This window comes from Plasmodium yoelii (genome assembly GCF_900002385.2).
Source record: "Plasmodium yoelii strain 17X genome assembly, chromosome: 12".
Lineage (NCBI taxonomy): Eukaryota > Apicomplexa > Aconoidasida > Haemosporida > Plasmodiidae > Plasmodium > Plasmodium yoelii.
In genome coordinates, this window is record NC_036184.2 from 256,910 (window position 1) to 283,248 (window position 26,339).

General features: G+C 21.2%; 7 protein-coding genes across 7 annotated transcripts; 5 read left to right on the top strand and 2 right to left on the bottom strand.

Annotated features, from left to right (window-relative positions):
* Positions 1-1,060: 1,060 nt before the first annotated feature.
* On the top strand, positions 1,061-5,332 carry PY17X_1204300 (DnaJ protein, putative; the record flags this gene model as incomplete). The annotated part of the gene is made up of 1 exon (XM_022956694.1): positions 1,061-5,332. One exon carries the CDS (start codon positions 1,061-1,063, stop codon positions 5,330-5,332), a length of 4,272 nt encoding a protein of 1,423 aa, XP_022812557.1.
* Positions 5,333-6,944: 1,612 nt separating this feature from the next.
* PY17X_1204400 (conserved Plasmodium protein, unknown function) lies at positions 6,945-7,843 on the top strand (the record flags this gene model as incomplete). The annotated part of the gene is made up of 5 exons (XM_022956695.1): positions 6,945-7,069; positions 7,201-7,281; positions 7,428-7,458; positions 7,552-7,637; positions 7,783-7,843. The coding sequence occupies 5 exons, from the start codon at positions 6,945-6,947 to the stop codon at positions 7,841-7,843; spliced, it is 384 nt and encodes a 127-aa protein (XP_022812558.1).
* Positions 7,844-10,061: 2,218 nt separating this feature from the next.
* PY17X_1204500 (conserved protein, unknown function) lies at positions 10,062-13,289 on the top strand (the record flags this gene model as incomplete). Its single annotated transcript, XM_022956696.2, has 1 exon — positions 10,062-13,289. The coding sequence occupies one exon, from the start codon at positions 10,062-10,064 to the stop codon at positions 13,287-13,289; it is 3,228 nt and encodes a 1,075-aa protein (XP_022812559.2).
* Positions 13,290-14,734: 1,445 nt separating this feature from the next.
* Positions 14,735-15,440, top strand: PY17X_1204600 (conserved protein, unknown function; the record flags this gene model as incomplete). Its single annotated transcript, XM_722779.2, has 4 exons — positions 14,735-14,743; positions 14,936-14,989; positions 15,135-15,293; positions 15,378-15,440. The coding sequence occupies 4 exons, from the start codon at positions 14,735-14,737 to the stop codon at positions 15,438-15,440; spliced, it is 285 nt and encodes a 94-aa protein (XP_727872.2).
* Positions 15,441-17,187: 1,747 nt separating this feature from the next.
* On the top strand, positions 17,188-17,947 carry PY17X_1204700 (ribosome-binding factor A, putative; the record flags this gene model as incomplete). The annotated part of the gene is made up of 2 exons (XM_722780.1): positions 17,188-17,565; positions 17,720-17,947. The coding sequence occupies 2 exons, from the start codon at positions 17,188-17,190 to the stop codon at positions 17,945-17,947; spliced, it is 606 nt and encodes a 201-aa protein (XP_727873.1).
* Positions 17,948-18,616: 669 nt separating this feature from the next.
* PY17X_1204800 (N-terminal acetyltransferase A complex catalytic subunit ARD1, putative) lies at positions 18,617-19,075 on the bottom strand (the record flags this gene model as incomplete). Its single annotated transcript, XM_722781.1, has 1 exon — positions 18,617-19,075. One exon carries the CDS (start codon positions 19,073-19,075, stop codon positions 18,617-18,619), a length of 459 nt encoding a protein of 152 aa, XP_727874.1.
* A 1,840-nt stretch (positions 19,076-20,915) lies between these two features.
* On the bottom strand, positions 20,916-26,030 carry PY17X_1204900 (conserved Plasmodium protein, unknown function; the record flags this gene model as incomplete). The annotated part of the gene is made up of 1 exon (XM_722782.2): positions 20,916-26,030. One exon carries the CDS (start codon positions 26,028-26,030, stop codon positions 20,916-20,918), a length of 5,115 nt encoding a protein of 1,704 aa, XP_727875.2.
* Between the last annotated feature and the right edge of the window lie 309 nt (positions 26,031-26,339).

Consider the following 26,339-nt stretch of genomic DNA (forward strand, 5'->3'; position numbering starts at 1 on the left):
TTATTATTTTATATTATATTTGGTAATTATTTATCATGCCAATTTTTTTTTTTATATTATAAACACCTTTCAGATCACTTTTAGGCGATTTTGCCTTTTTTCTTTTTTTTTGTAAATAATATTTACACTACATTTTCCGTAACCTTTATTTTTAGTTTAACCCAAAAATTGTTTTATCTAAATTTCTATGTAGAATAATAAAACACTTGGAGTTAATAAAATAACGTGTTTTATTTTATGGTATATGAAAATAAAAAATATTAAAAAGTCCAATGAAAAAAAATCACATATAATAAACTTTATTTTTATTTAAAATTAATTAAAATTATTCACTATATCCCCTCCCAAAACGAGCTAATATATATTTTTTAAGATGAAAACATTATTGCATTATACATACACATATCTATACATGTATTTTAAATACTCACTATCTAGTGTATGCGCAATTGTGTAACGTATATATACACACGCGAATGTAAAAATATATATTTTTTTTAACATTTTGATTGCCCAACTTTTTACACCTCAAGTTTCCATTTCATTTGCAAAATATATTAATTTTTATAGAAAGGAGGGAAAACAAATAATAATAAATTAACGTTAAATTATAAGAAAAAAAAAAATAATAATACACATAAATAAAATATGAAAGTATATAAAAAATATATATTTTTTTTGTTTATTTATTCAATTATCTTTTTATTGTGATCTGTTATTCCTTTTCCATATTCGTACTAAAAACATCCATAACACATGATACATAATACATAACATATAAAAAGCAAAATAACGTAGTAAATATAACATCAAAAAGGCAATGAGAGATTGTTATAAAAAAGAGAAATAAATATAATAAAAATATGTTTTTTTTTCTCAACAAATACTACATAATTCCAAATACTGAGGGGTTTACATAATATTCACACTTAATTTCATATTAATAAAAAATATCAATCGAAATTGTCATTCTGTAACATCCCGAATCAAAATATAGCAAAATAATAAATATGCTTCAAATGGCATTTTAATACGTTGAAAAAGGTACACCATTTATAATATGAAAAAGACGAATAAAACAGGAAATTTATCTTTAAAAAATAATAATGATAATAATGCTTTAAATAAATACCCCAATTATTTTAATATAAATAAAATTAAAGAATTATATAATTTCCAAAATGATCATGACTATGAAAAAATTTTTAATATCTCTGGAAAAAAAACACTTGGGACAAGAAAAAGAGATAAACTCGGCGAAGGAAATTATATATCATTATCAAAAAGTGGGAATAATATGATAATGCAAAATAAAAAACTAAATGATGTTACAAAATCTGCTAAAATTACAAAAGGGAATCGAACAAATTCATCTGAAAACATTACAAACGATTTTCCTCACTCTAATGAATTACACACATCTATGTCACAACAGGTATTTACTAATTTCAACTCACCAAAAATTAAAAAAAGCCAAAGTAGCAAGGAAAATAATTCACAAACAGTTCATAAAAATAAAAAAATTAAACTAAACAATGTTTATGATGAATCATACTTTTTTAATAATTTTTTGGACAAAACACCAACGAAAAATATGACCAATAATAATATAGATCCACATGATCAAGTTTATATAAAAAGAAATAGTAAAAAAAATATACAAAGAAATAAAAATAATGACTCAGCTACTAGTCCTAACAATATATTAAACAAATATGATTTCATTCGATATATATGTTCTCCTACTAAAATTGGATGCAATGATAATAATGAAAAAAATAAATCTGATATATCGAATAAACAAAAAGATATAACTGATTTACAAAAAATACAATATTATAATAAAAAACGAAAAATAACACATGCTGAAATGGTCAATAATTCGGATTCTAATGCTCAAATTATTAATCATAATAATAATAGTAATAATAATAACAATAGTAATAATAATAACAATAGTAATAATAATAACAATAGTAATAATAGTAATAATAATAATAATAATAAGCAAAGCACATTTTATTATTATATTCAATCCGAAAACAATATACCAAATAAATTACCAGATTCAACGTGCTATAATAAATATAAAAATAATATGCCTATAAATTTGTCTATTGATATTCCAAAAAATTCACTTGACGAAATTAACACAGACATAGAATCAAAAACACCTACAAAAAAATATACCAATACAGATCAAGATGATTTTCAGGATAGTAATAAGAGAACACCAATAGATCTAAACAGTGCGGAATCCATAAATAGACTAAAAAAAAACTTTTTTATAAACAGTAAAAAAATTTTTATAAATGATTTCAAAAAAGAAGATACAAAGGATAAAGCAAAAAATTTCGATATGAATAAAAATGAATCCGAAAAAAAAAAAATGTATAATAATTTAGGTAATTATGAGAATGACAAAAATGTTGAACAACCCCAACCTACTCATGATTGCAATAATTTAGAGGGAATTAATTATAATAGTGAAAATTTCAAATATGTTGGAAAAAATGATAATTCAAATTTTTATAATAATGTAATTAATTCAGATAACAATGAACAAGATTGTGATGACAATAATCATGATGAACAATATTATTTTGGTTATTTTAACAAATTTAAAGAAAATAAGAAAAAAAGTTATAATATTTCAAAATCTTTATATAGCTATTTAGATCTTCCTTATAATTGTTCTAAAGATGAAATCAAAAAAGCTTATAAAGACAAAATAAAAATTCATCATCCTGACAAAGGAGGAGATATTAAACAATTCTTAGAAATCAAATTGTCTTATGATATTTTAATTGATGAAAAAAAAAGAAAAATGTATGATAAATATGGAAACACTATACTTGAAATATTGATGAGTGAAAACTTTAATGATTATAATATATCATCAGATGAAAAAAGTTATGCAACAGAAAAAGACGATGAAGAAAATGAAGAAAAGGAAGAAGATATTGATGACGAATCTTTAAGAATATACGATTTATTTGTACAAAAATATAACAATGTTTCATATCTTCATAATCGAGGAAGTCTAAAAATGAACAGCAATCAATATAATCAATTTCAAAAATTAGTTTATCATTTTTTTAATAATCAGCAAAATTGCATATTTAAAAATATTTTTTATATATATCCTATTTATTCTAAAAATATTCCCCCATTTAGTAAAACCGAAACTTATAATAGTAGCAAGAAAAAAAAAAAAAAAAAAATATATACTAACATAAATGATAGTAAAAATTCTACAAATAGTTTCAATGAAATTCATTCTGAATATGATAATGATTATGCAAGTATAAATAAATATGATGGATACATTGAAGATAATGATAAAGACGATTATACCCAATCAAACGATAGTTTATTCGAAAACTCATCATATTCAGATATAGGAAAAGAAATTACGATTAATGATATAATAAAGAAAAAAAAACGTATTAATATATTTGAAGAATTAAATTTGCAGTTTAATAAATTTTACAATGATTCTATAATTCAAAAAATAAATCATTCTGAAAAATTTATAAATACCTCTCAAAATTTACATCATAAAATACCCCCTTCTCATACAAATAAACCTTTTGAAACAAAAAATAACGATACTACTCCTTTTGTGAAAAATAATATTTCAAAAGATGTAGACTATACACAATTTACACATAACGACAATACATACAACTCTAACAATGGTTATGAAGACAAATATAACTTTTTTAAAGATATACAAGTCTCTCCAATTAAGTACAAAATTATTAACGAAAGCACTGATAAGGATGTTGATTGTTTTTATAAATGGTTTGATTTTTTTTTTAAAAATGATATAGATATACCCCCTCCAAACGATCAGAACATTCAAGAAAATCAAAAAGAAAATGAATTATCAAAAAAGAAAGAAACCCCAAGACAAGAAAAAGGACAATATAATCCATATTATGAAGAAGGCAAAAATATTCCACTTTCGAAAAAATGTCAAGTAGGACAAAATTTGAATTATAAAAATAAAGAAAATCAAAATGATAATACATTCCCACAAAGAAATATATACACAAATCAAACAAAAGATTTTAACACACAACAAAAAGCTATACCATTTCAAAATAATAATAATATATACAATATAAACAACGTTCATATAAATAAACCTACGGAATATACCCCTTTTAAAAGTAATCCTAATATGTTCCAATTTTTTAGTCAAAATAATCAATTTTCCCCACACACATACAAATATGAATATCCTTATAGTCATTCATATACCATTAATAAATGTGATAATAATAATCATTCAATTTCGAATAAAGAAAATATAAATCCATATTCTTACCATAATAATTCCCCAGTAAATACAGCTTACCAATATATATCTGATTGCCAAAATGAAAATTTACAAAAAACATGTTTTTATAGTAATCCTTGTTACAATAATATGAACCAAAATGTATCATCACCTAATTTATATACTCCAATAAAAATCCATGATAAAAAAAATGCACAAAATTCTGATAATATCCCCATTGTATATAGTTGTGAAAAAAAGAAAGATGATATATTGATAAATATTGAAGAAAAATATGGTTTCAATTTACTCAAAAAAAATGAACAAAAGATTAAAGACATAACATATGATTTTAATTATATTTATATAGGACATAATGTTAAAAAAAAAAAAAAATTTCTTCTATTTATAAAAGAGGAAAGTATAAAAAATTTTCTAAAAATAAAATTATTAATTCATAAAATAAAAAACAAGTCAAATTTAAAACACATATCGTTATTTCAAAAGGAAATTGATAAAATTATTAAAAATATAGAATATATATTATTATTCGTAACATGTAAAGATGAACTAATACCTTTAACCGATTTCTACTTGTTGGATAAAAATGTATATTCAAAGGAACATTATTGTATACCTTTACACATAAAAAAAAATACCATAATTTTAAGGCCAACTTATTTTCATTTAAAATGGGTTATATATACTCTACAATCATTTATCCTTTTTAATTTGTTTTTTCAAAAAATTAATAAATATATGTGCTCTTTCCCATTTTTTAATTATAAATATAACTATTTTAAAAATTTTATCATATCCGAACAACAAACAGAGAAAGATACTATTTCAAACACATATATTTTCTTTCATAATTATATTATCAAAAATAAACAGAAATATATTAAATATTTCCCACACAAACTAAATTTATATCTTAAAAAATTGGAACCTATAACTCCATCAAATGGAAAATATATACAAATTAATTTATCTCCCCTTTTTGTGTTGACACCTTATAAAAATTTCGATATAACCGAGTATTAAGACGACAAAAAAAAAATTAAGACATATATTATCAAAACACAAATAAATATACCAAAGAATAATTCATATGCATGTTAGCATCATTAAAAATATTCGAATTATTTATTCGCTGAACTTATCTTTTAAAGCGAATATCAACTTTTGTATATTTTATGCAAAAAAATAGAATAAATAATAACATGTGTTTCCCTAATATAGTAGACCAATATTTATAACCCATTTACCAAATAGAAACAATAATAAATATTCCCTATATTATGATTCATACTAAATATTAATAATTCATTAACATAGTATATACTAATGTTGTCACTTTTTTATAATTATATTTGTTTTACATGTAGTAAAATATGTACCTTTAGTTAATATTGTTTCTAACAATTTTTTTAAGCATTTTATTATTTCCTTTTTCTTTATATACTTCTATTCCCCTGTTTATTAATAACATTGTTTATGTAGATTTATCATATTTTATTATCTTCTAATATATGTTATGCTGTAAATTTACTTGTATCCCCACGTTTGTATTCAATACATTGTATTTTTATGCTAAAAAAATATACATCATTTTATGCTTTCCATATGTTTGTGTAAATATATTCATGCATATATATAACCGAAAACGAAAAAACTTCCATTTTTATATTTTTTTTTAATTTGAAATTCTAAGATATTTCTTTCCGATCCCATAAATATTAATATGCGTATATTCCAATTAGTCTCATATATTTTATGTATACAAAATAAAAAACATCAATGTTAATTTTTATTTCAACCTTACTAGAATAAAATGCAAAAAAAATACACCCGATTTCTACACATTCTATAGTTATGATATTGTAATTTATTCTTTTATATATATTGTGTATGACATTTTTCTTATATGTATCAAATTATGTATCCCCCTCTATACAGAACTATTGCCCATGTAACTTAATTATAAATAATTTATTATTATATTACCTATTTATTTTATGTACAATACATTTCAATAATAAATAAAAGGAAAAATACTATATCACAACATTTCTTCAAAGTTAAATTTACAAAAAAAAAAACAAAATGCAACACATATGCAAAAAATATGGGTATACATTCAATTAATAAATATAATAATAATAGACGAAATGTATTTTTTTCACGTATTTATATTTTCATACAAATATAGCATATAAGAATATCCATCAATTGCAGAATAATATAAACAAAAATTAAAGAAAAAAATATAATATACATATGCTGCAAAAAATATATAACAAATATCAAATAAAATAAAAATAATTAATAAGCAAAAAAAAAAAAAAAATATATATATATAGCCACAAAATTAATAATTATAAAAAATATATATAATAAAATAATTAATGTTATAAAATATAAATCACCAAAAGTATAATATAGAATAATATATTAATGCATTAGTACAACACATATGCAAAAAGCGCACATACATATAAATACATGGCCCACATTTTATCATAGGAAATTTTTAAACAAAATAAATAAATATTCAAAAAATAATATAAATATATAATGAAAAATAAAACAAATTCTTTATTTTAGCATATAAAAATATAAAATTAAATTAATTTATTGATATCTGTTAAAAAAAATGAGTCAATTGAATAATAAAATTTTAAAGGCTAAAATCGAGGGTGTTAAAAGTGACGATCTGGATTTATTTAAAAGTTCATTAATACCATTCGATGCTACATTCGAAGAGTATAATCCAGAAGAGTAAGTATAAATTTATATATCCATTATATATGTATATTTTTGTTAGTCTATATTTTATACACATAACAATATTATATATTTTTTTAAATCATATATGTCCACTTTCCCTATTTCATTTATTTCTTTTCTAGGGAATCGATTATAATTCAATTTAAAAACCCCATTGAAAAACAACATTTAGATGTTTTAGGAAACTACACTATTAAACCAATGTAAGCAAATCCATATATATGTATCCATATTTAAAGGAATCCTAATTTCCTTATTTATATATGATAACATTATATAAATATTAAAAAAAAAACATTAAAAATTTAAATACTATATTATAAATTAATCCATAACTTTCTCTATATAGAACACTTGAAAGCAATGAAGATAATAATCAGGTATAATATATGCATCCATAATCATATATATTATCTTTATTATTATTTATATAAACAAATATATTATTATATTTTTACCCTTCGCCATTTTAGGAACTAAGAAAAAGGAAATCGAATCTAATATGCGACAGAATAATTGTCGATGATCATGATATTATTAAATTTTTTATGAAAACTACGTAAGATACATACATATATATGACGTGTTAAGTCTTTTCTCAATATATATCATATATTTAAAACACATTCATATATACAATTATATACCAATATTTTCTTGAATCGTTAATAATTTTTATTATTCTCATTTTTTTTTTTTTTTAGGATTATTATCCCAGTTATATTTGTGTTGTTGAGTTTGTTAGTATTATTTTCCATTTTTTAAGAACAACAAAAACAATTTCCACAATCTAATTATATATATTCTATTTAGTTACTATTTATTATATTTATTTATTAATGTATTATAATATCTCTAATTATATATTTGTTTTTTTTTGTGGAAGAGAGTGATTTTGCATGTTGCCAATTAGGAATAAAAAATAAGAGGCACTTGCTGCCTTTCTCTTATGTTTATTGTTTTCTTTTGATTTTATTAAATTGTTTTAACTAATTAATTATTGTTATTTTCGATTATACTCAAAACTACTATCAAAAAAATGTAACTCATAATTTGCCATTCCAATGTGGCATTAAAACTTTGTATTAAATTGAATTGATACACTATTATTATTATTAATTAAAAGAACAATGTAATATATTACCAAAGTAAAAACTTCAAAACTGATTAATTTAGTAAAATATGCCTACTTCGAAATAGGTTTATCCCTTCAAATTATGAAATATAAGTTAAATGAACATATTTATATTTGCCGTTTTGGCTATATTATTACATATATATTCACAAAAAAATTATTATAGACACAAATTTAATTTATATTATGTATTATTATTTTGTAATAAATACCATATCACTTTTGAGTAAACCAGTTCAATGGTTTCGAAGTATCTTCTTACATTTGTTTTCACAATATTTGTTGGGAAATGTATTATTATCAACATTAATATGTGTTTTATATTTTTATATAGAAAATTATGTATCATAGAATTATATATATTCATTTATGTTAAAGGCCAAAATTAAGGAGAATAAATTGGAAAATATAATTACCCTTGATTATTATTTTCACAATATTCCTATATATAAGTATATTGAATATAAAAAGAAATTTATAAAATTATTTTACAACAAATAATGAATAATATTAAAATATATACAATGAAAATTAAATATATTATTTTCCTACATTTACCTTTTTTATATGTAATAATATTAAAGGAAATTCTCGAAAATTAATTGTCTAACATGTTTTTTACATACACACTTATTTATAATTTTTTTTTGAGAAATATCTTAGTATGTATAGAAAAATTATTTTGTTTTTTAATTTAAGTTATATTTTATTTATTACATGTTTTTTAATTTATTTATCGTAGTTTATATTTTATAATGTTATTTTATTAATAACATTTTTTTTCAAAACAAGTTGGTGCACTATTTTACACACGCATTTTTTTTTCCAATTTTTTTCCTTCCACACATTGTATACTTATATAATTACAATTAAATAAATCTCCACCAAATGCTTCCAAATATTAAAAATTACATATACCGTAATCTACAATTATTTTTTTCTTCTATTTTCTGTGTTATTTCGAAGATTACTATATATTTATTTCCATATGTTTATATATTTACCTATATATATGTGTAATATATTTGTCGTTGGTAATTTTGTATTACTCTTTTTCGTATAATTAATATATAGTTATCTTCGACTTTCAAATAATTTAAAAAGAGAAAAAACAACAATTTTTACATTTAATCTTTCAGTTTATTATGAATTCATTTTTCATTACATAGGAAAGTTTAGTTTTTAATTTACAAATTTTATTATTTTTTTAGTAAGCCATTGCTGGCTTATGTTGCTATTACTTATCGTTTATTTATATATTTATTTAGTTTTTTATTAATATTTTAATCTTTAATAACCTATAAAAATGTGTTATGCTTTAAAAATACATTATATATAATGTGTATACCATTTTTCGTGTTATTGTATTATTACTCACATTTACAAATATGTAAGACTTTTTCATTTAACACAATTTTTTTTTTATAATTCTTAATATTAAAATTATTAATTTTATTTAATATTTTTTTTGCAATTTCATTTTTATATTTGTTCTAAACAAATGGGTACATTTATGTATGTCCACATGTTTATCTCTTTCAAATATGTAATTCTTTAAAATGAATTTGTTAATTTTTTAATTATTATAACACACACTTTAAACTTTGCATTTTTTTTTTTATTTGGTATATCCTTCTGTATGTATTCATATAATAATGCCAATGTTTATATACACTCAGGCATATCAATTTATTCGTGGTTTTAGCCATAAGACAAATTAAATAATACATTTTAGAGAAATTATATATAGTGGCTATGCGAAAGTAAACCAACAAAATACAAATCTACAATCAGAAGAAGCATAATAAAATAATTTTTATTTTCGTTCTTTTATACGCTTCTCAAAAAATGGAAAACCACAGTGCACATTCGATAGATATAAAATCAGAAGACTTTGTTGTTTTAATAGCATTGCAAAGCTTACAAACATTTATAGTAACTGGATATGCAGCTATTGATAGTAAAAAGTTAATTTTGGATTTTAAATATTTATGGACAGTACTTCTTGGAACAATATTATTTATATCTTCATTAATCAGTTTTGTTATAATTAGAGCATTTGTATATTCAAAAAATAGTATAGGAAAATATATATTAGAATTATTATTCTTTTTTAGTATAATAATTACTTGCATATTATCAATTATATTTGATTCTTTTAAAATCTCAAATATGCAATTATTATTTTTTGCATTTTCGCTAACTGGATATTCTTATTATAATTTAATAACATTATTATTTTTTAGTGTATTATCAGGTATATTAATTCAATACAATTTAGCTATAAGTGGATATATGCTGAATGCTAAATATTTACTTTTCAGTGATATAATTTCATATACTTTACAAATAATCGGTGGACATGCATTATATTTTCGTATGTATAAATTATGTAACCTGATTGTTATGTCAAAAAAAAACCCTTGTAAATATGTAGTCATATCAAAAGAAGTTAAAAATTTAGAAGAACAAATATTTAAAAAATTAATCAAATCATATATTTGTATTAATTCAAAAACATATTCAGATATTTCAAGTGTAAATAATAATACCAACAATGACCATAAATCTATAAAAGATGGTTTACTTGATCTCAAATTTAAATCACTAAATATCCATAGAGACCATAAATATATGAGAAAATATAAATTATTAAATAGTACAACTGAATTCAATAAATTCAATCATACTGATAGTTTTTCAAAATATTATAATACAAAGTATTCTAAACTATATCATAATTCTACATCAAAACTCCCCAATATATTTCCATTAAAAAATGATTCAAATATAAAACAATCAAATAATTTACATAATTTTTTATCGAAGAAAATAAGTAACAAATCTTTAAAAAAAAAAAAAATTTCACTCAAAAAAAAAGCTAGTATAGTAGGTAGCTATGATTCTTTAAATTCTTATACAAAACAATCAAATAAAGAAAATCACGAATTGGCAATTCAAATTAAGGAATCTAGTACTGAAGAAAATTTATCAAAACATAAAGATAAATCCTCATTAGAATCTTTGACAAATCATCATTCAGTTATTAATATACCTGATAAAAATATTCCATTTGGAGTCCATTTTCCAAATTTTGCGAAAAAAATAGATAAAGCATCTGAACATAGACAACATGAATTAATTGCCTCAATTGGAAAAACTATCAAAAGGGATATAAAACAAACAAAAAAGAAATTAAAGCATGAACATATTAAGCATAATAAAGGCAAAAAAAAAAGTTCAAGTAAAAAAATACACATAGGAATAAGTTCTGATAATTCATACACCTCTAACTATGACACACAAAATGAATATGTCAATACATATCCAGCTAAGAAAAAAGACAATAAAATTCTTAACAAAAATAAACCACATAATATATATAATGAAAAAGTGGGGTATCAAAATTCGGTTGAAACCAGTACAAAGATTCCCATGCATGAAGATAAAACAGAAACATCTAAAAATAAAATAAATCATATTCAAAATTATAATTGCAATATTTTATCATGCATTTATTATGAACAAAACAACACTATGGATAACATTCCCATTGCGAATCAAAATGAAAATAATTATATTCATAAAAATTATATAATATGTGGTCAACCAAATTCCACAAATAAACTAAGTGATAATAATAATTATGATGATATAACGGCTACCGAACATACTATTGATATATTAAATGATGAAATTCATGAAAAACCCGAATTAATAGGAAGCGAGCAAAACTTATCAAAAGATGGTATATTCCATTATAAAACTAACAGAGGTAGTATATTGAGGTACAAAAACAAACATTATTTTAATGATGATGAATCATATAAATTTAAAAAATCTTTAGACACCAATAATGATACCAATTCATATATATACCGATCAATTAGTTGCAACATAAACAATTGTAACAATAATAATAATAATAAAATTATAAAATTCACACAACCATATTGTAACAAAAACAACGAGCTAAATTATATCAATAATCATGGGTTTAATTATAAATATGATAAACATAAAGCATTAAAACAACATCAAATTATGGATAAAATAATAGAACTTGATATATACAATACTGAAGATTATGAAAAAACATATAATAAAAATGGAATATATTCTATTGCAAAAAAAAAAAAAAAAAAAATTTCAGCAAAAAACGGAAAAACATATACTACAATATTTCTTGAAAATACAAAAATTAATTTACTATTTATATATATTCCTAGATTTTTTAAAACAATTTTAGATGCATCAAAAAAAACCTTTCTCAATTTAAAAAAAAAAAAAATATTAATGCAAAATGCTATATGGAAAAATAAAGTATTTATACCTGAATCAAATGCAGTCGGTATATTCAAAAATCCAAACATAGAACAATGGTATTTATCATGGATGGATGAATTTAACAAAAATATTATTATCAGAACATGTTTTATGAATATATATTTAATTATATATATTATGTTATTAGATTTTATTACAGCATATAAATTATATAATTCTAATATTATACTTAACCCTTTAAAAAAATATAATTTTTTAAAATACTACATCCCAAGATCAATTATCAATATTTTCATATATATTTTTTACATACTTTTTATCTCTAAAATGAAGAAAAGACAATATTGTAATATTAAAAAATATTATAATTCGACATTACTATTATGTCTAGCTAAATTTATTATAACTTCTTTTGATATATATATAGCTCTTACCTCTTTAAAATATTTTACATCACCATATTATATATATATGTATATACATATGCTAACTATCCAAACTACTATATTGTTAATAGTTAGATATCCTACACAATATTTTCTATTCTTTATATATATTATTATGTTTATCTCTTTATATTGCTCTTTTGCAATTATCAAATCTTTTATGGAATTTAGCTTTATTATCACATGTATATCATTTAATATAATATATTCATATATATTATGCTCAAGAACAATTGAAACAAACCGAAGGATATTATTCTCAAAATACGAATTGCCATATATATTATACCTGAAGGAAATTGTGCATTGTTTAAGTACTACCCCTAGTTGGCAATGTAACTAGCCAATATGTGTAAATTTGTGTACCTTCGATTACCTTTTTTTTTTTTCATAAAAATTATTACCTTTTAAAGTTGATATAATTCGTGATGAATATGTACACACGTATTGATAATATATAACTATATTGTCTGATATATTATTTTTTATCCCCTTTACATTTTAAAAAATATATTAATATATTTTTTTTTGTTCGCTTATAACTTTTAATGACATAACTTTTTTATACCCTATTTTTTTCGTAATTTTTAAGTTTCATTTTTTTTTTTCACTTTTTTAATTCCGCTCTATACTTGTTTACAAACATATTTTTAAAATTCTATTTTTAATTACACAAATATATACCCTATCAATATATTTGTATAAAACTTAAAATTGTTATTTTATTCTATTATAACTTTTGAAATATATATCTCATTCAATTTGAGAATATCATATGAATACAATCCATATTCCATGAAAAATCATTCTATAACCGTGTAAGCCTTTATGATTTTTTTATCTTTCATCCTGAAATTTTATTTTGGAAATATGCACATATCTTTGCTAGTTTAAAATGGTTATATGAGCAAATATTTTTTTTTCTTTATTTTCATAAAACTTGCTTATTGATTTATAGAGTAAATAATAGTGTGTACTCATATTAATTTGATATACTTCCAATATTATACTACTAACTCATACATTTTATAAAATCAGATAGATATATTTGTCAAAAATTGAAAACTATTATGTATGATATATACACATTAGTGTATTTAATTCTTTTGGTATTGTAGCAAAATATTTATTCCTTGCATTTTAACTTTTTTTTCCAAATTAAATACTTAAAAAAAAGCAAATAAAAAATAAAATATATCAAACTTATTAATATATGAACATTTCCATTCGTTGTAAAAAAATCAAATTATTTTTTTACATATATAATTAATATTGCATTATGTATGCCCAAAAAACAAATGTAATAATTCATATATTTAAACGGTCCAAAGTATATATATCCATAAATTTTATATTTTTTTATAACATAATTTGGGATACTATAATATTGTTACTTCATTTTGATATAATATTTTTTCACTTAATTTTTTTTACTTTATTTTTTTCCTCAAAAAATATAAACTTAATATCACTATTTTGAAAAGTACATAATATTTTTTGTATATAAATATATATATTTATTTAACCTAAAAAATTTTGAATTATTGCATTTGCTAAAATAATCAAATAGCCAATGCTAATCCTTTTCACAGTCCTATAAAGGTATACACTTTTTAAAGTGACAATAATATATATATGTTACATTTGCAACCCAAAAGAGGGGTACTGTGTTATATCCCCATAATTGCACATTACATAAATTTAAATAATGTCTCATATTTCATTACATTTATTTCTAGGCAATACACTTCTGATAATATCAATTGGCAACGTTTTAAATCAAACAAAATGCTATTCGTAAGAATAAAAATGATAAAATAAACTATTTTTTTCATTAAATAAAGTATTATTATATCTTGATAAAAGGGACATAATAATATATGATGAATATTTCTCATAAAAAAATTTAGAAACACAACTCCTAATGATATACCATAAATTTATAATATAAATTTCAAATTTCCCTTTTATAACATTTTTTTTACACAGAAAAACTCCCCTATCCGATATATATCACATGAAATGAAGTCAATTCCCAAACCGGTATGCCTAATAAACCCCTAATTTGCTATTAACTATTTTTTTATTTCTTTTTCCATTCCTATTAATGTAAATGATCCTATAAATTTTTTATGTCTCCCTTAAAAAATATTCACACAAATATATATTTAATTATTTTATTATATAGCCTCCAGGAACAGGGGTAGTATTTCATGGGAGATTACAAAAAGTTAAATATGCTATAAATTTTCCAAGTTATATATTTATAATATTTTCGGGATTTATGGGAGCTATGTCAGGAAATTTTTTTTATAAAAAATATATTTTACGAAAAAACCCTCCAAATGTAAGCCATTTATTTACTTGAAAAGCTAATGTACATATTTACATGCATATATATACACTTATGTATATACTTTTTTTCTTATAGCCATTAAGAGATCCAAACGACTTACCACCTGAAAAGCATCCACACACACCCGAAGATGATTAAAACATTTCATGTCCACACATTTGTATACTAACAATTTCATTAATTATATATTTAATATCCCATAATATTTGTTTTTCTTACAACGATCAAATAACGCCCAAGGAATATGTATATATATTAAATAATATAAAAACCTCCAATTTACATTACCTACTTTAATATATGTATTATATAGTAAGAAATAATAAATATCTTTTTATCAAATCAATTAAAAAACAATACACAGATAAACAGTATCGATTATACTTGTGAGAATTTTTTTTTTTTAAGTATAGCCAATATATTTATACTGACTAATAACAATATTTATTTATACAGGAATATATACAACAATCTTTTAAATGATTTCAGAAAAAGCTAAGATCAAAAAGGAAATGGAAAATACATATACCTATCCTTTTTAAAAGGGCAGTTTTGTAAATATAAATAACAAAATAATTACATAATTTTTGTGTAATTAAATACGGATAATTCATTTTTTTAATATATATACCATATCAATTTTATATTTGATTAAAAATGCATATTTAAGCCTTGAAACTACTTAAATTGCATATTTACATGTTTTTTTATGTTAAATAATATATTATTTTTTTAACAACACACACATATATATATAGTATGTGTGAATTCGCGAATAAGCACACCAAACTTTACTTTTTTATGTTAACAAATTTAAAACAAATTAAAACATACACATTAACAGTTTCGTTATTTTAATTTTTATTATAATACAACCATGCAACACTATTAAGCAACACCTTTCTACACACACATATATGCATACATACATATATATGCATACATATATATACATACATACATACATATATATACATATTTGTGCTTGCATATATAAATCTTATTTTACGTAGCCTGTTATAGTAATTTATAATTATATTATATAAAATAATGCTATAATGTTGATATTCTCAACTTAGTAAAACATTTTTCTCTCAATACTTATGGGAACGATCTACCCTAAAATAGCAATCATAAAAATGTATTTTGGATAACTATATTGTGTCCCATGCATGCCTCTTAAAATGTTAATACATTTCTTATCATATTTTTCATTTTAATTTTTGTTCATCAGTTTTAAATATAGTGTGATATTCTTTTTATATTGTATATACATACATTAATATTAACGAAGCTAAATATATAACTTTATTTTTACTTTTCTTCCCTCGTTATTTTATATATATCATATAATCATACATTTTTAATATGTTTATATTAAAATAATTTAAATGCGTTATATATATAATGTTTTTTTAAGTTTATTTATAATTATATACATACCTATTTAGAAACTTACGCGGATACTTGAAATCTCAAATTCTCCAACAAAATGAATAAGCTCATAACTTAAAAAATATAATGGATAAAAATATATATATAGTTAAATAATTTTTAAATAAATAATGATATATTGAATGCCTCGCTTTTTTCCCTTCATATTTTATTTTTTTTACCAATCCTAAAATTAACAAAATTTAAATAAATTAAAAAAAAATATCTAATTATGTACCAAAGTTGCAACATTCCAAAAAATGCCCAAACGTTTTATTATGGAAGTAGCACATATTCAGATATGTGTATTATACATATAGTTAGATAAATAAGGCAAACAAAATTGATATAGAGATATAAAAATACAAATGAATTTATTTCTTACCACTAAAACGATGATTAAAGTTAACTATATGTTTTTTTGTTATGAATGTAATTGAAACAAGCTGAAATGTATTTATATCTTATAGTTTTATTATCCATATTTACAAAAATTAATTACACATTAGTCATTAAACATAAAGCGAATATATTCAATCATATACATTTCCTTAATACACATATACCAAGAAAACAATTTAACAATATAATATATTTAACAAAAAAAGAAACTCCTCGCCATGAAATATATAGAAAACGATTTGAAAAAGAAATCAAAAATGCATTACAATCAATAATATATAAAAAAGGAATAAAATTTAATTACAAATATCATATTGATGAAGATATAATAGAAGGTATAACAATTCATAATGTTCAGCTAAGCCCTGATTGTTCTGTGGCTAAAGTTATTATCGAAATAATGGGAGATTCTGTTGATTCAAGACAAGTATATAACATAAATAAAATCTTCACATTTTTATTGTTCTTTTATAAATTATATACCACTTTATTTATTATTCCTTCTATTATTATATGTATATATATATGTATATATTTTTTATGCTCTATAAATGCCCCTTATATTTATATCACATTTTTAGGGATACATATGGATAAAGAAAAATTGCAAACACATTCGTTACAAATTAGCTGAACTTATTAAACACAGGAAAAGAGTTCCCTTTTTAAATTTTGTTTTAAGTAATTTAAGTGAACAAACACAATTATTTTGTGAAATTGAAAATATAAGGGAATATTATGGCGACATGTTTAAGGACGAATTAAATAACGAAATATTATTTGACAAAGAATACCCACAGGAAAATTAAACTTAAAAAAGAGAAAATATTTGACAATTGAAAATTTTCATCATGTACATCCACATATGTACATGTATTTGCGTCCTCTATTCTTTTCATTTTTTCATATTTTCATTTTTCACATTTTTTGTATGTATATCATTCAAATAAAGCAAATTTTACCACCCTGGCAAATACATAAAAACAACCATACCCTTGTTTTTACCGTCTTAAGTTTTTTAATATATTGATAACCCCAACATGGAATAATTACAAAACTAGGGAAATCCTCCAATTTTTTTTAAGTTTTAAATTTATATAATTAAAAAAAATATATATTAAAAGTAAATTTATTCTTAATTTGAATATTATTAACAAGTTTTTTAATTAAAAAAAATAATAAAATATAATATTAAAAAGTGTGTGCAATTGTGTAATGTACAAATTTTAGTTTAAACAAAAAACAACACACTCTTATCAATTTAACAATGAAAAATTAAAAAAAAATTATTGTCTCTTTGCTTTTAACGGATTATTAATATGTACAAATTAAAAAAAAAAAAGATATTCTTACAAAATATCATTTACCTAAAAATTGATACATGTATCTTTATTACTATATATATATTTTTACTATCTAATTATTATTTACATAAAAAAATAAATCTCTTCTTCTATAAAAATTAATTTCCATTACAATTATTTAACAAATTTATGTTCCATTTGATACGCATCTTCTTTATTACCATAATATAGGTGTTCTATTCCTTTAATTTTGTAATTTAACAGATTATAGTATAGATTTAAAGCAGCACTATTACTTACTCTTACATGCAAACAAATACTATTTACATTGTATACTTTATTAATAAATTCATGTGTCTGTGTTATTAAATAATAAGCTAGTTTTTGTTTTCTATATGTTTTTAAAACTGCAACAGACGTTAAATGCCCTTTTTTTTCATCTTCTTCCTCGAGTTTACCTAAAGTGTACCCACAAATTTTTCCCTCATAATCTTCAGCTAATTGGCTTAAAGAAGGCCATGATAAATCATGATAAAAATAATATCTCATGTTATAATTTTCTGGCAAATTAACACTATTACATTCTTGCATTGCAAGCAAATCATATACGTTACTCTTTCTTATTGACAACATTTTATCTTCAAACTCTTTAAATGTTAATATATATAATCATACGCAAATATATGCTCAGTTCGAAAATATTCCCCAAATTATTTCTTTATATCAGATTACCAAAAAATAAACACTTTTGTTTATATTTATATAAATTAAAGGCTTCTCAAATTTGTACTTTTATTTTATGTAGCTTTTTTCCTTATATCAAAATTATTATTTTTCCTATAAAATATCCATATATCAACCATAATCATAAAAATAATAAACAATATATATACTATATCGAGTTTAAAAAAAAACATAAATATATGCCTTTGTAACATTTCATCATTGGCAATATATTTTTTTTTTATTATTTTATAACTTCCAAAAATGACATTCGTTCGACTTGCAATGATATGCAATCCGTTACGCTTCAATATGTACAAATATATATACTAATATATATATATATATATAATACCAGTTTCATTCCTCATAATAGTTTTAATTTTATTGTTTGTTTACTTATTTTTTATCCTTTAATTAAGTATATGTATTTTTTCAGTTTTTATTTCACGTTTTATAACATTTATAAAAATAAGTACGTTATTTTTTTTATTTTCACAATATTCTCATAACCCTTCTTATAAAAATTGGACAATATTTATAAAAATATATACTTATATGCATAATTTGATAAATCATAAAAAGTATATTTTTACATTCATGAAAATAAATAAATTTTCAAACAAAACAAAATTATTAGATTCTCTCCAAAGTTGTAAATAACCATTATGGAAATAGTGTAATGCGTGAGTATATGAATAAATATATAAAATTATAAAATGATAAATTATAAAATTATAGTTTTTTTTATACTATTATTTAAACTCTTTAATCTATCATAACTCTAATAATTAAAATGGAAATCCCCGAAAGACAAATATCACCTAATATTTACTGAATCATCGTCCGGTGTTATTAAATATATCAGATAGTATGAATAGGAATAAAATATATACATTTTTATATATGCATATCAAAAGTCTGAATAAATAAAAAAAAAAATAATGTTTATTGGTCACATAAATAGTAATATTTCTTGAGAAATATTTACATAATATATTTCCCTCGAGTCTAAGTATTTATATAGGCATATATAATATGATCCTACATATGGATATTAACACATTAAAAAAATTTGTCTAAAAAATTCCATAAAATTTAATCATATCAAGTTTCTTTTTTTCTTAATTTTTGTGAAAAATAAAAATTAAATTTGGTAAAATATAAACAACATTGGCGTAATTTAATAAATATGTATATATAACAAAATAATATAAATCAAGTTTTACAACCATTGAATAAAACTTTAGACAATCATACAAAATAAATAAAAATTGGTATGATAAAAAATTAGTAAAAACTTAAAAAAAAAAATATATAAGTATTGTATCAAGCTAAAATATTTAGCAACATTGTTCCTTATCCCAAACAATCAGGACAAACTAAACAAATGAATAAACAATAAAAAAAAGTTAAAAAACAAGAAATAAAAAATGACAAACTAAATAGAATAAAAATAAATATAAATTAGACAAATTAATTAGGAAATAAATGCATTGAATATATATTTACTAGCCATTTAGTTCATCTCCCATTATTATCCACACTTTGGGTATCCATGTATTTCGTTAAAAGGGAAAAAATAATTATGATACTAAAAATTTATAACCAAAAAACAGCTAATAATTATATCTTGGCACATATTATATATATATTCATAAAAAAGTAAAGGCTAACTGTTTTTTTATAAATACTCGACAAGAGAAAAATAATAATCCCATGCTAATTTTAATCTGTTATATTACTCCTACTATTTTTTTATATTACTACAATTTCTTAACAATGCAGATCTTAAAATAAGAAAGTTATCAGAGTAAGTAAAAATATACCAAAAAATTTTCGAAATAAACATTAAATGATAAATATCAAAAGGCTCAGCTAAATAACCGCTAGCTGTATTTTCCCCATTTATAGCTAATTTACGCACTTCTGGGCACTTCATATTTTCTGGTATCTTCATAAAAGCATTATGTATATCAATAGATTCACTTAGTTGCACATTTTTTAATTTATAAAATTTACATCCCTTATTTTTAATATATCTCATAGCTATTTCTTCAGGTACCAATTTATTATATAATGTAAAACCGTCTTCAAAGAAATATTTCCATTCATCATCTGTTATCATACAACATGATATATGAATCATATAAATTAGAGATGTCTGTATCATAAATAATGGATATAATTCATATAAACCTATCTGTATTTCATCATATGATATTAGTCGTGATAAAAATATATCATTCGATACATGCCATTTTGGTACTACTTTATATGTCATTTTTTTCTTTCCCCCTTTTTTTAATAATTCTTCAAATAATACATTGTATTCATTCGAATTTTTTATGTAATCAGAAGGGTTTTTATTATTTTTTGTATTCCCATTTTCTATATATTTATTTCCACTGTTATCATTTCCTCTTTCTATATAGCTACTATGTTTCGAATTTTTTGTTTTTTTTGTTTTCTTACCTTTTACATCAAATAAATTGCAAATATTGTTATGCATTTTTTCGCCTTGTTCATTTTCCATAATACTTTCATTACTACTAGTAGTAAACGAACTGTCTATGTCGCTTTCTGAGGTTGTTTTTTCTCCGTTATTATTTTTATTTTTATTTTTTTTCAAAGAGTACTTGTAATTCATGTAATAAGATGAGCTAACCATATCAACTAACTTATTTTGTGTCAAACCAACTGCTTCATTAAATTCTCCAGTATTAACACCAAAATTCCAAGATATTAAAACAAATAATTTTATAATATCTAATACTATTTGATTTCTTAAATATATAGTTTCTTTTTTACACCCTTTATATTTTAATATATTTAAAAATTGATTTCTTGAATTAAATATATCCACGTTATTATATTTATTTTTAAAATAGCTTGTTGGTAATGGGAAATCAGGAATAACATATGGTATATATCTCATACAATTCATAAAACCATTAAAGTTCATATTTTTTGGTAATATATTTTTTTGATTAAATATATGTTTAGGTAAATCTGGGTCACAAAAACATATACCAAGAAAACATTCATTAATGGATGCAAAATTTGGAAACCCTTTTAATTTTCCTAAATTTTCAACAAACATTTTAAATGTATCTATATTTATTTCTTTTACTTTTTTTCTAGTATTACCCAAATTAAAAAATTCTTCATACATATTCGACATTTCTTCAATTGTTTCATCCATCTTATCAATATTAATATAAGTATTTGTTTTTGCTATATGTTCATCACTGTTGCAACTATCTATAGTACCTATTTGAGATTCTATAGTTGACCAATTCGATTTTATATTTTTTCTTTTATTTTCCATTTTAACTTTTACAGTCTCAGCACTGTCTAAATTAAAATATTCTACATTATACCCATTTTCTTTTATTTCAAAATTATTTATTTCATTTTCCTTCTTAAAAGTATTATCATAATTTGGATCTACTAGTAACCTGTATTGTTCATATATATTTTTGGTTATGTTAAAACATAAATTTGCATATTTATTATAATTATTATTCAATGGGTCCATAAAATCATCACCTTTACTACTATTTAGCATGGTTATTAATTTTTTATGTTCTACATCAAATACAAGCAAAGTTTCAAAAAAGTCTTCTACAGAATCAAACTCATAATAATTAAGTATATACTCTTTAAATTTTCGAATTTTATTTTGTATTCTTTTTTTTTGTATATATCTATAATAATCTGATTTATATGGAGGTTCACATGAATATAAACTATCAAAAACGGTTTGTTCTGTCATTTCTTCTTTTAAATCATTTACCAAAGCATGATGAACATATACTGGCTTATTTTTGTTGTTTCGTATTCCTACATCTTCTGAATCTTTTACAAAAAAAAATGCATCTTTAGGTATAAATATTTTATCAAGAAAAAAAAAACTATTTTTAAAATGTTCAGTTACTTCATTTGTTAATTTTATAATGTTCATATTATTTCTATCTATATTATATTTATAATTTTTATACATTTTATTTTTTTCTGGATTTAACATATAAAAACAACCTTTATTTTCATCATAATTTATAGGATACGATTTTAGTAAATAAAACAAACTTTCTAAAATTTGAATTTTATTACCAAAATTTTCAAAATTTTCACTATTATGTTTTTTAAATATTTCATAATTTACATATTCTTTAAAATAATTTTTATTCATATTTTCATCTATCTTATAGTTTAACATTTCACAAAATTCAGATATACTAATTTTTTTAGACAATTTATGCTTTATATATAAATACCAAAAAATACTTTTTATTTTATCTAAATTAATTATTTCATTAAATGATATACCAAGACTATATAAACATTTTTTTACTTTATATATTGTTTCCAATGATTTCACAATATTCATATCAAATTTAGAATTAGACTTATTCATTCTACATTTTAATACTTCATCAAAACAATTATCATGCTTATTATCCCCATTATTTTTTTTTCCCATATTATATAAATCGTTTTCAGAATATTTCCCATCGTTAAGTCTGCTATTACTATCACTTTCATATGCTGAAGTATTCAAACTGCTTCCTCTTTTATATTCATTTTTTTCTATATATTTTATAATTTTTTCATATCCATTTTCTTGTAATAAAAAATTATCAATACTAAATTTATATATTTTTGATTTTTTTAATTTTTTTAAAATTTTAAGCAATTCCATAATATGATTGGGGCTCAACTCGTCTTTAAAATTTATACTTTCTTTGTTTGAGTTTTTTTTTTTGTTCATTTTTATTTTTTTTTCCTGTTCATTTTCTAAATCACAATTTTCTGCATTGTTATTCTCAATACTATTCTCAACCCTATTCTCAATCCTATTCTTCTCTATTTTAAGAATTGAATTTTTTTTCACTTCATTAGTGTTACAACCTTTTTCAGATAGTTCATTTTCCTCTTTACTAATATTACCAATAGAATTAAAAATATCTTCTTGATTTTTATGATTTAATTTGTTTGTATTCCCAATTAGACATTCCTTTAACCCGTCTATATTTATTCCGATTCTCAAATTAGTTGAATTGTTTACTTTTTTGTTTTCTGCATTTGTTTTTTTAATACTATTATTTTGGATATTAGATTCTTCTATCATATGCTTACTATTTATTTCTTCATTTTCTTTATAGTTTTCCCCTTTTATAAAATTACAAAAATTATCATATTTATTTATTATATTATCTTTGTTTCCTTGTTTAATTATTTCAAAATTTTTAACGTTACACAATTTTGCATTAATAATATTCTTATTTGATTCAATATTTGAGGAATTATCACAAATATATTTTTCATTTTTTTTAATTATTTCATTGGTTTTACTTATTTTCCCTTCTCCTTTAATATCTTTTATCTCATTGCAATTATTTTGATTAAAACTATCTTCCACATTTTTCAACTCACACATTGTTACAACTCGTTCTTGATTTTTAATAACGTCATTTCTCACATCATCATAATTTATATGATATTTAGAATTCAAACAATTTAAATCCCAGATATTATTTCTTTCTTTTTTGTTTTTATTACAAGGAAGAGTACTACTACTAAGAGGGTAATATTCAATATTTTCATCATTTATTCTACTATTTTGTTGTGATAAATATTCTTGATCCTTATTACCGTTAACTAATACACTATTATTATTTTTCTTATTTTCCTGTATATTAAAGGAATTAACAGCTTTTAATTGAACCAACTTCTCATGATTTTCAGATTGAGATATACTTCCACATTGTCTTATATTAGGGATCCGAGTTTTATGATATATACTTGAGCCTATTGGGAATTTGGTTAGTGTGTGTGATTTAATTTTTGCATTAGGTACATCAATTGACTCTTCCCTCCATAAATTTACATTTTGTGTATCATTTTTTATAGAATTATTTAATACCATACTATTACAATGTTTAATCTTATTTCTCTCTATATTATTTGCACAAACTTTGGCGCCATTAATTAGAGATATATTATAATTATGAGAAGGTATATATTTATTTTTTTCACCAATTATATTTTTATTATGCATTTCATCATATTTGCTTTTAACAATTTCAAAACAATTTTTCATTGTCTTTTTTGTGTTTACATTAGTTTTTTTTTTTGAGTATAATTCTGGTATATTTTTACAAATGTAATTATTATTATTATTGTTGTAATAATAATTTGTATTTTTTTTATTATTGTTATTTATGTCTCCATTATTTATAACTGTATAAATATTCATACTCCTTTTTAAATTTGCTGCACATTGATTTTTTTGGGGGACATAGTCTTGCTCTTGCATTTTTTCAATAATTTTTTTTTTTCCGTCATTAAAACAGCTATTTAATTTTAAATTATTTGGAAATTTTATAAAACTGTTATTTATTTTATTATTTTGTAAATCCTCATTTTCTGTATTTATATAATTTAATGTACCAATTTCTACACTATTACACATTCTTTTTTTAAATGGAATATTATCTTTATAATAATAAACATTGTTATTTTTATACATTGGATATATTCTATTAACTTTAATTGGACTACTTGTTCTTGCATATAAGGTAGGTAATTTACCTTTTATTCCATAAGTCACATTTTTTTCTTCATTTATCCCATTTATGTTATTCAATAAATGCGCATTTTTTAAACACTTATTTAATACTACATTATTTCTGTCTTCATTCGTTATATAATTATTATTCATTTTTGTATATATTGTTTTATCCAAATTATATCGAGCATTTTCTGAATTTACTTTTCTTATATTCATGTAAGATTGATCCAACTTATTCTCATTATTACCACAGTTTGTTATATTTAACTTAGTATTCAAATAAAACATTTTTGTTCTGATCTATCTAGTTGAAAGTCTGAAAAAAAAACAAGAGCATTAATAATTATCGCAATGTTATAACACAAAAAATATAGATTATAAATTATATATCGTCGATTTTTTGTTGGGCATTTTCCCCCCCTTTTTTTGTTATCATTCATTTGATGGACTAACAAAAATAGATTATTAATTTGTCATTTTTAAAAGTACACACCTTTTAACACAGTACCATATATAATACACACATATACTACAATTTTAATACAATTATAAAAAATTAAATCTTTTCTACATAAATAAATAAAAATAAATAATATA